General features: G+C 43.6%; 1 protein-coding gene across 3 annotated transcripts in view; it reads left to right on the top strand.

Moving 5' to 3' along the window:
* The window catches only part of NFATC3 (nuclear factor of activated T cells 3), a 67,294-nt gene extending 53,274 nt beyond the window's left edge, over positions 1–14,020 (top strand). The window contains exons 10-11 of one of the 3 annotated variants that reach the window (XM_065848459.2): positions 2,315–2,416; positions 10,550–14,020. In XM_065848459.2, coding sequence (XP_065704531.1) covers positions 2,315–2,416; positions 10,550–10,674 — 227 coding nt within the window. In that variant the 3' untranslated portion in view covers positions 10,675–14,020. Of the gene's footprint in view, positions 1–2,314; positions 2,417–7,478; positions 8,944–10,549 lie in introns of those variants that run through there. The other 2 variants (XM_071814363.1, XM_065848460.2) reach the window with 2 other exon arrangements.
* Positions 14,021–14,326: the final 306 nt, after the last annotated feature.

The following is a 14,326-nucleotide window of genomic DNA, read 5'->3' as shown; positions in this document are numbered from 1 at the left end:
AGCTGCAGGGACTCTTCACGGAAACGCAGCTGATGGAGTTCTAGCTGGAGCTGACAGAGAAGGCCTGTGTCTGAAGAAGTGCGTGCTGCAGCCTATCCATCATGGTCTTTGAAGGTTACTGACCTCATTTCCTCTGTAAATAGAGCAATTCACTCATCTGTCCTCTAAAACACATTAATTCTCTGGTGGATGCAGCAATACGACCAAACCTAGACAGCTGATAAAACCTGCCACACACTTATGTCAAACTTCTTTTTGCAACGCGTGTTTAACCCCTCTCCCCCAGCCCGTGCTACTCTAGCGACACCGCAAACAATCAGAATCGTTTCAGATGGAAGAAACCCTTAAGATTGAATCCAACCACAACCTAACTCTAGCACTACCCCATGTCCCTAAGAGCCTCATCTGTACGTCTGTCCAACCCACCAAATCTGGAGCAGATAATTGATGCTTTAAAGGTTTTCTTAACCTGTCTTTACTTGAGAGAAGAGCCAAGACAAAGAGGTGGTTCATAAAAGTATGAATTTTTGATCAGTTAAATAGATAGGAAGTACAGGATATCAGTTTTCTTGCTTTCTATTTCGATTTAATAGTTTTAATTTTAGCATTACATTCTTTGGGTACAAAACAGATTTTAGTATTGCTTAAGGAAGTAAAAATCTTTCTCAAATGTCTAAGAAAGGATGAGGTAGAAAGGTATTCTTAATGTATATCTAGCTAGTAGCCCGAGTTCTCTGTAACTGCAGCGTCCGTTGAGCAGATCCCCGAGCTGTATGGCACGCGTTCAAAGGCCGTTGCTTCACGAAGAGCACCCGCGGTGGCCCCAGGCCGGCGCGCGCCACGGCAGGCCCTGCTGGCTGGGGGCGCCGCGCGTGCCACGCGGGCACGGCCTGCGGGGAGATGCCGTCCGCAGCTTTGGGAGGACACCCGAGATCCCGCAACCCCTCTGTGTGTAAAATTCATTAGAAAAACTGCTCAGAATCGTATTTCACTGCTAAAGTGACAGATAATCCTTACTGCATAAGCTATGAGACGTTATGGTGCGGAAACTGTTGCTTAAAAGAGCTAATTAACTCCACTGCTCTCTCAGGAGCCTCTGGTCAGCGTGCTTGTTGTCTGCTCCTTCAAACACCTGAGCTTTAAAGAAGATGATCAGTGAATGTTTCATCCCACAGTAGTTTTCTGCCCATCTCCCTGGGTTCATTAGGTCTTCATTTAAATGTTACTTTCTTGCTGGTTCTACCATAGTTGGTAGGGAAAATGTTTTCTTCATCTCCTGTTATTTGACACGAATTCATTGAAACCCAGATAATGCTTTCCACTTCCTGTTTAAGTACATATAACTTCATGCTTTAAACAATGAAGCATAAGAAGTGCTTGAATTCCAGGAGGAAATAAGAGCAGACTCGTTCTCCCAGGAGTCATCTCTGAGCAGGGCTCAGAAATCATACTGGCAAAGCAAACGTCTGGCTCTATCCAGAAGGCACAAATCAGCCAGTTCCAGAGTAAATTCGTTAATTGTACTAAAGCCTAATTTACCAAACTGGCAGCTCTGGCTTGGGCAGAAAAACAAACCGCAGTACACGGCTGTAAGCTCTGCACGGTCACTGATCACAATTTTTTGGTCGAAGTCATAAATACACTGCTCTGCTCACAGTTTTCCTCCAGGGAAGGCAGGTCAGTGGAGCACAGTTCACCTCCGCCTCGGGTTCTCACATCGCCCAATGTGAGATAACGCTCCGTTTCCCCACACCTCAGCCCCTGTGCGGCCGAGCGCAGGCAGTAAACGGGAAGCGATCAGCTCTTCACAGCAACCGTTTCCTTTCTTTAAAGGATAGGAAAAACTAAAATAATGGCTTTAATTACTAGCGCTCTTTTGCCTACCTTGTTCAGTGGAGGTGCTGTCAAGGGGCATAAACACTTTTAATTTGACCACAGCAAGCAAAGCGGATTGAGAAGATTGCAGGAGGAATGTTCTGAACTAACACAAATACTAAAATGAAATGTCTGTAGTGTAAAATTCATTATGATACAAGTGGGCAGACATCCAAACATATTAACTGTTACACACTTCATGGCACTGGCTGCTAACTGAAAATAGCTAAATCTACAAGATAAGCGATATTGTTTTAATAGGCACTCTGATGATTTATAAACAGTTCCTTCTGTCAACATGTGTAGCAGTTGTGAATGAAAGTGGGTGTTTGCAGTTAGCGCTGTTACAAGAACACGGGAAGTCACTTCCAGGTGGAGTGAACGGTAACGTCTTGGTTAGTGCAGTCAGTAGTTACGTCTGTCTTCTTCTCTGACACAGACAGTTTTCTCTCTGACCTGGAATACCAGCCATCAGGTTCAACAGAGAAATGGACTCAACATTCAGCACTCATGTCCAACTCCTATGTGGAAAATCTAGAGGGTGAGTCTGCTTACTGACATGCTTCAATGTTTGAAATTGGAGCACGAAGGAAAGGGGAAAGTATTTTAATAGTCGTAACATCTACAGGTGAAAAGCACTATGTAATACTTAAGTATTGCCGTAACTGGACACCTGTGTGTTCTGAACTAGTTGGAAATTCAGAAGATGGGAACCAGGTGTACAGTCGCTCAGGAAAAGCCACCACGTGAAGTCTGCGTGGCTGCCACAGAACTTCCTGAGTGCTGCAGGATCTAGGAAAACGAGACAAGATGTGACGATCCTGAGTACGGGCAAGGTTGTAGAGTGGCCAGATCAGTGAACTATGAGAAACGTACGATGTTTCTCCTTTTGAAAAAAAGTGAAACGACATCAACTTAAATAGATGCAATACAGTGGCATGCAGGACCCATCTAAGTACGAGGAATACAGGTTCCTAAATAGATTTCCAGTTGAATGTGCACTGTAATCGGGAAGGATCATCTGGATTTATTTCAAGATGCTTTTGCCTTCTTTATTTCACATAGAAACAAGATAATTATGCACTATGACTTTTAAATAGTAACAATATTAGCAATTGATGCATGGTACCTTGGTCGTGTTTGTGTTTATACTCATTGCTCTCAAGTGTCTTTCACGTTAGTACAAACATGCCTACAATGTCAAAGGACTGCACTGTCCCTTTTTTCCTCTCTCCTCTCTATATATAGAACCACATGTAGCACATTTTACCCATAGATTTTTTTTAAAGGGGAATACCAGTAAGTGTGCAGTAGATTTGGGATTGTTAACACTAAAGTAACCAGTAACCATAGCCTTAATAAAGCTCTCACACAGTTAGTGTGTAGACTGATCTTGTTTGCCCATGAAACTAAAATAAATCACAATGTTGGTCTTTTACCATCTTCCAAACCCCTGACTTAGTTCTGCTTTCCTTACATATCAAAATGTTATTGGTAAGGTAAGTAGCTGCTATTCAGAACAGGAAATCTAGAAAAAGGACTGTACACCACACTGACATTTCTATATCTCAAAACAGTAAATAGGTCAGTAAAATACCAGTTAGGGCTTAGATTATTTCTGTGTTCTAGACTGTATCCTGTGCAACTCAGAATGTGGTAGGTACAGAATCATTGTCGACAAGCAGTTCTTGACAAATGAAAAATCAATTGAGTAATAAAATAACCCCCAACAGCAGTAACATCAAGTGAAGAGTGACACTCAGGTTGGCAAGCCCCAGAGCTGCAATTCTGAAACATCTCTTGACAGGGCCCTTTCAAAACGGGCACACACAGAAACCCAAACGCAGAGAGAAACAGGCTTACACACAAATGCCGCCATCTGAGAAACGTGTCATTTTTGAAAAGTAAAGTAACGAGTATTTTAGGTATTTGGTGTAAGGTAGTCCACATGGCACTCGTGCAAGAGATATGTTCACACAGGAAAGTTAGTGGAATAGTTCTGTCCCTTGAAGAATGCTTAGTGTCAAATCAACTAACTTGATCAGCTATAATACAGAATGCTTACAGATTTAGCTTTCAGGCTTAAATTCGGAAGAGCACAGCTGCTTAATTATACTGCTGAGCAGAAGAGCAACCATAGCTATAGGGTGCTGCAGGAGATAGACCGTCTGCAAAGGCAGGAAGCACACTAATGGAATACTTGAGTCATCCTTTATCAAATGGGTAGTGTGATAACTGCTTCATGGAGCACTAGATCGTGAGAAGAACCCGCAAGGGTAAACATCTCTTTATTTGGTCCGAAGGAGCGTACAGGAACTACTTCAAAAACATCTTAAAACCTTCGTTTTGTGGCAGTCTCAGCACTGTGGGCTGTGACGAACTTCAAAAGGGAATAGGTAAGCAGTAAAACTTACTTCAGAAAAAAGAGGCAGTCAGAAGAGTAAAAGCTGCAAGCAATCTGTGAACTACTTCCAAAGGTCCCGATGAAGCGTACAGCTACTCTGGGGTGAGAGACTGCAAGCTGCTTTCAGATGCAGAAAACAGAAAATCATTAGGTTAAATGTGAGAGCTGGCCACAAGATGACAAATCAGATTCATAAATTAACTTAGAAAGTTTTTTGACTGATTGATGTTCACAGCTGAACTGGAGATTCTCATGCCAGAGTCCTTTGAGAAAGGAACATGTCTCATGATTATAGATCACCAGCTTCCTGCAAGACAAGAGGTCACTTGCACTATTCCCAGAAAGACCTGTATGTTCAGGAATTGCTTATACATTCCTTTGTGTTCCAGTACAAAATATTTGTCTCTTGGCATTCAGAGATATGGAGAATTAAGTACAGAGCAATTTAGAGGCATGTTAGTACTTGGTTGGCATTTGTTTTAAAGAGGTAATGCCTTCACTTCTCACGTTAGAAATTCAAACACTTGTCTTGGAGCTCACGCTACATCTAAATGTGTTTTTACTCCAACATCAAATATTCAGTGAAGTGGTGCAGGTGTACAAGTTCACTAACAAATTAGGGACTGGTCTCACACTGAGAGAATAAATTATGGTGACATTGTAGAACTGATTAAACAAACCAGTGGGAAAAAGCACAGATCTTACAAACATATATATACCTATCAAAGCACCAGTTCCTCTTTTAAGAACTCGTTTCTCTAAATTTGTAATTTTTTTTAAACCAAACCACTCAGCAACTTACTATGAAAAGCACCAGCTTTCATGGCGCTGTCGTGCTTCATGACACAGGAGCTTTGTTCAGTCCAGACCAGCTAGCATGGACAAATCTCTGTCGGTGAGAATTTCTCCCGAGAGGCGGTCAGTACTGATCGCAGCCCCATCTCTAGTGAACAGCTGGTAAGATTACTGCCCCAGCTCTGTGTCGCTCGCTGCGCAAATGGCTGAGCTGTTCCACCTAATTTTAGTTCATCTTAAAACTCTGGATTGCAAATTGCAACAGTTTTAAGAGATCTTCATCAACAGTCTGGTGGTTCATGCAATGAGCAGCTGGAGCAATAGCTTCACCAGCTGTCCCCATGCAAGTCTTCAGTGACCCAGAGCCAAAGCCCTCAGCTCAAAGACAAGGGCAGGGGAAGGGGGACGAGGCCTCCCAGGAGCTGCAGCCCCGGTTTGTGTCAGACACTGAAATCAAACCGGTGGGAACAACCCAGTAAAACAGAGTATGTGCTTGCTCTCATTGTACCCGCTTGACAGCAGACCCAAAGGTCAGAGCTAGGTGTGTTCTACTCCGCTCCGCTGGTATCCATGTCAGTGTGCTGCTCACTGGTTTTGAAAGGGGCTTGAGCCTCTGGGTGACTTTCCGCGCTTTTTCAGTGCAGCATGTCTATGCCTTTTTGATGCAGCACAGAGCGGGGAGAACAAAACAAGAGCCACACCAGCAGCTGTGCAATACAATAGTACAGTAGCACCACTATTGACAAGCCCAGCCTAATCTGTTTGTAGCAGATTCTCCCCACCACGTTAAATTCTGTTCTGCACAACCTATTTTTAACTATTAGTATAAATCTACCAGCCAGCTTACACTGTGTATAAATACCGGGGAAGTAAAAGGTGCAACTCTTGCAAATAAAGTAATGGCTGAAATTCTGAAATCTGGGATAACTGCCAAAGAGGTCAATTAAATAGAGACAAGAAAGTTGTTAGCATCATTTCCATTTCATAGCCTTATTTAAAACCAAAAAAAGCTGTGTTGCATTTAACCCATGCCAGAGCTGACAAACACGTTTTCCCAGTGCAGCCATCGCTCCTGCGCTGGAGAACCTCCCGCGTTCCCGCGCGCCGCGTGTGCCGCGCTCTCCCTCGAGCCGTTCGGCCCGCGTTTCCAGATCAGCGGCCGGGAGCGGGAGTGCAGAGAACATTTGGGAACACTTTCAGTGTTACCCACTCGACTGACACTGGTCCTCCAGAACTATTTCAGGTGATCAGTGGGTACTAAACGAGTGCCACATATTAACTAGACCTCTGTAATTATTTAGTGTGTAAAGTATTTCTGGCTCCTCATTTCTTGACAGTAGAGGTCCAGGATATCGAATTAGCAGTCAGAACAGCTGGCAGCAAACGTGCAGTGGTTGAACCGGGGGAGGTATGAGACCAGAAGAGTCGAGGCCCTGCTCACATAACTGTTCACCTCCATCTTAAGTCTCGTGAGATTTGCTCTTTTCAGAGAGGCAGCAGGTACAAACTACACAACACAAACGAACCTGGCAGACAGGCCACAGAGGGCCTTAACAACGTTCTCAAGATCTGTATTACTGAATCCCGAAAAAGCTCTGGAGCCTTCCCCTAGAAACTTGTGCTCGAGAAAGGAAAGGTTATAAAAAATAAGTGTATGTATTAAAAAAATACCAAGGTGTGTGGCTTTTTTTTTAATACATACACTTCTCAGGATGTAGTTGCTAACTGGATGGCTTTTAAGGTTAAGCAGAAGGGCATATGAGTCCTTCTAGCTACATTTCTAGGACAGCATAGCCCACGCAGCCCGTAGTCAAAGCCAGGAAAGTGTTCTTGTGGAAGCACAGAAAATCAGTTGTCTTTCGTTCGTAAAGCATCACCAGTTTAGCCCGAGCTCTGTCCTGTCTCAGGACTGGTGGGATTGACTGCCTCTCCCACTTTGTCACCTAAGAACTTAGATTTTCTAGACAACATTACAGAAAACTGATGTTTATGCTCATTAATTAAGTTTTCAGTTTTATCACAGACCACTAAATGTTCTGTGATGGACCCTGTGCTGGAGAAGGTACTGTGTCACACCTTCAAACACTAACCTTTTGATTGCTATTCTAGTCTTTGAAATAACGTGATTTTCTCCATCACAAATTAATACAAAAAGGCAAATGCCATGATTTCACCTTCAGTCTCGTACATTTCTACGCAGGATTTTGACTTTTTGTACTGACTACATGATTTACATTTTAAATTTCTGTAATTCATACCACTACACCATCAGAAACACAAGTGAATTGTGAGAATGCTGGTAAACACAGGGTGTCCTTCAAGTAAAGCCAAAAGCTTCCCGATTTAGATATATGCAAGCATCTCATTATTTGCTGCCTTAAAGCCGAGTTCTACATCTCTCCAGCGAGCTGTTCCAAAGGACCCCCAGGCTGCCTGGTTTTGGTGAATGCCCAACCTGGCTTCTCCGCAGTGTTTCCCGGCTCTAAAGCCCAGCCTTCTCCAGAGAAGCTGCTCCGCGGGTTCAGCGCCGCCGGCCCGCGCTGGATGGGCTCTCCCTCCGTCCCCTTGCCCCCCGCTCCGGACGCGCGGGGCACCGCCCGGGCACAGCAGCCACAGCCGGACGGCGGCGCCGCACGAGGCCTCCGCAACCTTTACCATCGTCTGCACATAACCTGGATCACTGTATAGCCTTCCAGAGCCTGCAGGCTCCCCCCGTCCATTTGTTGCTGACAGATTTCCAGACGGCTGCAACAGGCACTCTCGGAAAGTACCGAACAGGAAGCTGTGTTAGGCAGGAGGCTGTGGCTGGGAAAAGCACCTTTGCCAGACAGCAGAGAAAGAATGCTGCCCTTCAACGAGGCCTGCACGGCACTCTGACCAAACACCCCTTTGGATACTCCCTCCTGAAAAACCAAAAACCAACAAAAACAAAGGGCACACTTGAATACCGGTTGGGTTTAAAAACCAGCAATCCTGGCAAGATCACTGGGGCAGGTAACATTTTCTAGAATTTTCTGTTGGGAAGAAGACAAGGCACCGCCTTTCCCTTGGAAATGATAGATGTCTCTAATGTAAATCCACATCAACCAGATAAATCTAGCTATGCTATTAATAAAAATGGTGCCAAAGATGTTCTCAAACAGCAAAATGGAAGGTAGAGCAGCGCTCTCCCACTGTGCTGGAAACCAGCTTCTGGTAGACAAAGCTATTTTCTTAAAACGACAAAACAACACAGCTAACCTGTAACTTTAATATTCTGCATAATGAGTTATGCAGAACTTTGGCAAATGGAATACCGCATGAGCAACTATTGTGTTCACACTGTAATGCGATTTAAGGAGCATTCAGAACCGCGGGGCCACGTGCAGCTCAGTTACACACACGCCTTGCCTGGGAACTACGGAACCTTGCAACAGCACAGGCCAGTTTGTTCCCGTGTTGCTGGTACAGATACATATCAAAGGAAGTAACCGTCTAATAATTTCAAAATAGAAAAGGTATTTAGCTATGTTGCTTGTTATTGTACTGCTCATCAAAGTTTTAGTAGTACAGAACAGCTGCAATGTTTGATTTGCACAAAGCAACTGTCAGTAGCATAACCGGGATAACAGATGGTAGGGGGCAGTTAGAGCAAGCTGGTGACCGCCTGACAGAAGCCGAGGGAGCATAGTTCTTACAAGGGAACACCTACATTTTGTTTTAAAACGTCTTGTTTTTCAACAGCTGTTTAAACATGCATTGTGTTGGCATAATAAAAATACTTGAGAAAGTGTCCTACCTGCAGTCGCACAATTTTCAGTGCCATAGTGCCAGCCGAGTTCACTGAATGAACGACTTTTTTGAAGCCAAATAAATTGCAAGTCCGGTAATGCTTGAGGGAGTTGGTTATTATGTAGCTCACCAGAACTGCTTTAACCTTTGGGCTGCCATTAATTGACTTTTAGGTAACAAATACCTCCTCCGTGGTTACATCTGGGTATGTGCCATAAGGTTATTTTAAAGCTTTCCTAAGTAAATGCAAAGAATATAGACAAAACTTGTTTTCCGAGTTGGACTCTATGTACATATACATACTTCAGAGAACTTGCTGCGTTTTCTCTCAGCCCGACGTCTGTTCCTGCTGCAGCAAAAGGCAGCGCTCAGGCTGCTGAGCACTGAACAGGAGCAGCGACTCATACCACCTGTAGGTTGGTTTTGTTATACTTCTACCAGACAGGAATGCTGGGGAGGAAGCACTAAGAAGGGTGCTGGAGTACACCAGTACCATTCTGTAAAGTTACCCAGTAACAGAACAGAAGAGCAGATCAGATAGGATTTTCAATAGAAGCAGCTCACTAGCAAAACAAAAAGTTCTTATTTTTCCTAGGAATGGTCCTTACACAACAAAAGGCTCCCATTAAATTCGTGTTTATAGAATGCCCACACAAATCCATGTCAGAGGCTTTTCCTATATTACCACAGTTCCACATACTCAGTCTCGCTGAGGAAGCGATGCTGTGCACCTGCTGCCGCGCAGCCCGGGAAGGCAGCGCGACTGGCGGCTCTGCGGACGGGTGCGCGATGATCTCCATTTTGGTTATCGTCTCATGTTTATCTACATTTGTTGTTACTATTTCATGTGATACTTTTCATCAACACTTTTAGAAGATTTTTTCAGGTTTTTTTAGTTAAATCTGCCATTGCCCATTTTGGAAAATGGACATTCATATCACTGCATTTACACTTATCAATTAAAACGCTTTTTCTCTATCACCTTCCCAACTCAATTGCACTGCAGTCAATGATGGTGGTTTCAGAGTGGCACTCCAGAACTGTCATTAGCTGAGAAGGGCTGCTGTGTCGCATTCCCAGCGGTGTCCCTCGCTCTGCACCGTGGTGGCCGACTGACACGCACAAACTGATGTGACCTGTATAGGCAGTCTTCAATCGTCACTATAGAAAAGCTGACTGATAACTAAGGAAGATTTTTATTATAGCAGTTTCAGAAATGCAAGTACTCAGAAAACTGGCCAATTAAATAGGCATTATAGTATTAAAAAGAATATTAATATTGTATGAACGCACATCCAAGTTCTGAGGAAGTTCTGTAAGTAGCCTGAAAGAGCCGAGCGTTACCAGCGTGACTGTTGTGCCTGTAACCCCCTTGAACAGACAGAGCTCTGTTCGGAAATCGGCGCTAACCTGACCTGTGCCTTTCTGTTCCCTGGCTGCCTTGAGTACGTATGTGCTCGTTTGCATCAGGCGCTTAGGAGTTCTTCTCTGTGAATTACGGTGAGTACATGGAGTGACAGTAACAAAACCAGGACTCTCCCCCTCTGCCTCGCTCAGCTGTTAGTGAGGTTTACGTTCCTCATTCATCCTCTGGTACGTAAGTGCATCAAGGCTTAGCACTTAAACATTTCGTTTTAAAAGTGGTACGCTGATGAGTTCTGCATTTTGGAAAGCATTCAAACAGTCACCTTTCTTCTTCCTTAGTGAATGAGATCATAGGAAGAGACATGTCCCAGATCTCGGTGTCGCATGGAACACCAGCGGCCAGCCAGCCTGCAGGTGCATGTCCTGGATCCCTGGAGACAAGGATATCTGATGGAATCCAGTAACAGAGAAGCTTGCAACTAAACAGCCATGAAATAATGGTTTCTCTGAATATTTCTTCGTCCTCCTCCTCTTTAGACTTACTGTGCTTCCAACTCTGTGGCCTTTATGAACTGGAACAGTGGATCCTTGCAAAGCCCTTTTAGCGGGTTACATTTGTGATGTAGAGACAGAGCATTTTAAATACAGTTCCTCAGATGCTGTAAAGAGACTTCTTAAAATGGACACACAGAATCCACACCAGATACTTCAACTGTTTTAAAGTTACAAACAAGCTTTGCTTTTTGCATTTAAGTAGAATACTTTTATATTGTAAGTGCTTCAGATGTGTGGAGATGTTAGTTTGCTCTTATAATATTCACAGTACTGAATGTGGAAAAATATTTAATACACATCTTCAGTGTGCTGCTTTCCCTTAGAGGTAGTAGAGTTTGTAACACCTTCCGGTCCTTTCGGAAAGCCTTTAAAGCTTCTATCGTTTAATCGTATTTTTTAATACAATCTTCCAGTGGCAAGTGACACCCGTCGTCTGAAGCCAACGCCACGGAAGCCGCTGTGTATACAGATACTGTAGTGTTCTCTTTCTTAGACTCATAGGAAGCAAAGCCAAATGTAGATCTGCACTTGTTTATAAACTGAAAATGTTACTTGATAGGCTGCAAAAAGACCATTCCATCATGGAAGTGTTGGGATAGAAATGACATTCCAAAATTTAACTTTTATAACTTTGTGGATAATCTTCCTGTTCTTTATTAGCACAGGCTCCTTCTTGAAATAGCCTTTTCTTAGAAAGTTACATTTGTAATCAAATTTGAGCAGTAGGATTTTAGATTAAAGAACAGCAACATCAAAGCCATGTTAGATACGGGGGAAATGTTAATACTTGCTGAGGATCTGAGTGCTCCTGTTATCCCTACAAAATACGGTTCCGAGATCACCAATTCAGTGGCGTTCACGTTTCCATGCAATAAATCATTTGATCACATCTGCATATGAAAGAACATTGTACGCCGGACCATGCCACTTGGAAGTGCTAAGGAGGTGACAATTACAGTTCCTTAAATCTAAGCTGTTTATAAACATCAGTTTGCTAAATAGTGATTTTCTGTGAATTAGGGATTAGGCAGTATAATTTGCCCATGTTTAACTGTAAATGTGTGAAGCAGAAGCTACCAAAGAAATACACAAGATTTGTAGCAGCAGTAAACTTTGTGCTGTGCTCAAAGGATGCATTTCCCTTACCCACATTATCTGACACCTTTGAAACAATCTGTTTACATAGCTATTGCAAATATCAGGCCTCTATGATCAGAAACCTAGGAGAGGATCTGAAACTGCCTGCTTAGGCCACAGACATTTCCCCCAGAAGACACTGTTGTTTACAGGGCGTTCCGATACGGAGCGTGCAGGGTACAGCGATCACAGCAAGGTGAGGTCAGAAATACACTGAACCTCGGAACATTTCACGTGTCAGCTTCGGTTCCTCATTTAGGTGAGCATGATGCTCTAGTGAAAAGTAAGAGCAAGTACACTCAGAAAGTCTGAAATACAGAAGTGTACTTGGATATAAACTACTTCAGACAACTGTGAACGTTTTACCGGTTTAACGTGTGGAGCACATGCCTCTTTCAGTAGAAAATCACTCTAGACTCTCAAAATTACAGTAAAATGGTCTTAAAGTGGATAAGATTACTAAAGTAGAATACCTGTAAGAGTAAACAGAGGTTGTACTGATGCTGCGTTTCGGCAGACAGTCATGGGGAACTTTCCATGGAGCCTGTTGCAGGCAGAACATCACCACCTAAACCTGAGACAGCCCCCGAGCGACCCCACTGCGGTAGCTGCGCCGCTGCCGCCGCACCCTCCTCACAGCTCAGTCAGGGACCTTTCACAGACGCGCGTTCGGCAGGTGCAGCTCTAACTCCTCATCACGTACTTCCTTTTAAGCCTAAGGCTACTATCGTGATGTTTCATAGTTACTTCAAACAACTTAATGCAAGGCCACTATGTGCGTACTGGGAATCTTTAGCATCCTTTCTGTGAATGTATTGTTCAATGGTGCAAATTTCTAAATTTGCAGACAAAAAATTGGCAGGACTGTAATCTGAGAAGTGTGATATTGTAATTGTCCCTCAGCAATGGTGCTTTACTCTGTCCTCTACTCATTTACGATAAAGATGCTAGAAAAGGATTCACATGCTCAGAAATACATCTACTTGCGTCTGTAACACCTTAACAAAGGAAACCCACGCAGCGCTGTAAAGCGCGTCGCTGTCTGCAGACTGCGCTGGCGGCACGTTCCAGTTTCCATTCATGTACTGGGTCTTTTGCATTAACCATTGTTTGTAGGAGAATTCTAACTTTGAAGCTTTTCATACTGTACGGGATTTATGCTCCTTTATCCTGTGGTACAGACTCTCCTTGCGATTCTCCGAGTAGCTGGAATTCACACTGTACCTGAAATATGGGAGCCCAAACGATCCAGAGTTGCTATGCACTAAATTTTCTGATGCCTTTAAATACCTTGATGCCTGTAGACATAGAGACGCTTTCCTATTTAAAAATGAAATTTAAAAATATAGCTTTGGATACTAAAGCAGTTTTGTATTTGCCTTGTAAAAGCTTCAATACAAGGGTCTTAATTTTATTTTAGCTTGTGTGATAACATAGGTAAAGACTGTTAATCTTCTATAATTTTAGTGACATAAAAAGCACACAATCTGTATTGGACTATGCAAATTTGATTACAACAGCAGAACCTGGCAACTGTTGATATTTTGTTGGCATCCACTTCCTTGCCCTCCAGCCCTCCCTTCTCCCCAGGCAGCCCTCCAGCGTTTCCAGTCCTGTCACTGTCCTGAGCAAAGCCTTAACCACGAGGTCGCTTCGCTGCAGGGCGGGTCAACGATCAGTGCTGAAAACAAACCATTGCGGGGTGGTACATTCGTCTGGGCAGGAGGGGGGTGATCGCTGAAATTCCCAAAAACTCGCAATCTGAATTTCTCTCATGTTATCAGGGGAACTGCCATCCTTTTTAAACCAAAGAATTAAAAATAACGTGATGGTTTTGTCCTGATACAAAGCTTTGAAACTCTATTTTTGATACTCATAATGGATGTCATTCCTTGAGGTTCGGAAAATGTTCAAATTGAAGTTTTATATTTAAAAATGTGGGACAATAAAGATTAAGTTCTAGATGTTTACAGAGCCTTGTATTGTAATTTCATGTACATTTTGTATTTTAAACATTTTTGTAAGTTATGATTGCAGTGCTACTTGCAGAAATAAAGGGAAAAAACTTGCATTTAGGCTCTTAAATCATAGCCTTCAAATAAATAAAAAGAATGCAAATACGTTGTCATTTATTTAAAACGCAGGCTCCAATGCAGAGCGGGAGAAACTCCGCTTGTGACGCAGCGGCAAAGGGACGCGCTGGTGTCACACGTGACACGGCGGTCGGTGCTGCCCTGCGGGAGCGGAGGATTTCGGAGCGACACAGCAGGAGCCCGCGGTGCCATTCAGGCGCCTGCTGAGGGCCGAGCGGCAGCACCGGCCGGCGGCCGCCTGCGCACAGCCGGGGATTCCTGTCCGCAAGGACCCTCTCATAAATTATCCCAGAAATTATTATTCGGGGAGCACATCATGAACGGTAATTTC

Source organism: Patagioenas fasciata, chromosome 13, assembly GCF_037038585.1.
Source record: "Patagioenas fasciata isolate bPatFas1 chromosome 13, bPatFas1.hap1, whole genome shotgun sequence".
Lineage (NCBI taxonomy): Eukaryota > Metazoa > Chordata > Aves > Columbiformes > Columbidae > Patagioenas > Patagioenas fasciata.
Note: the sequence above shows the minus strand (reverse complement) of the source record. Positions and strands in the feature narration are given on the sequence as shown.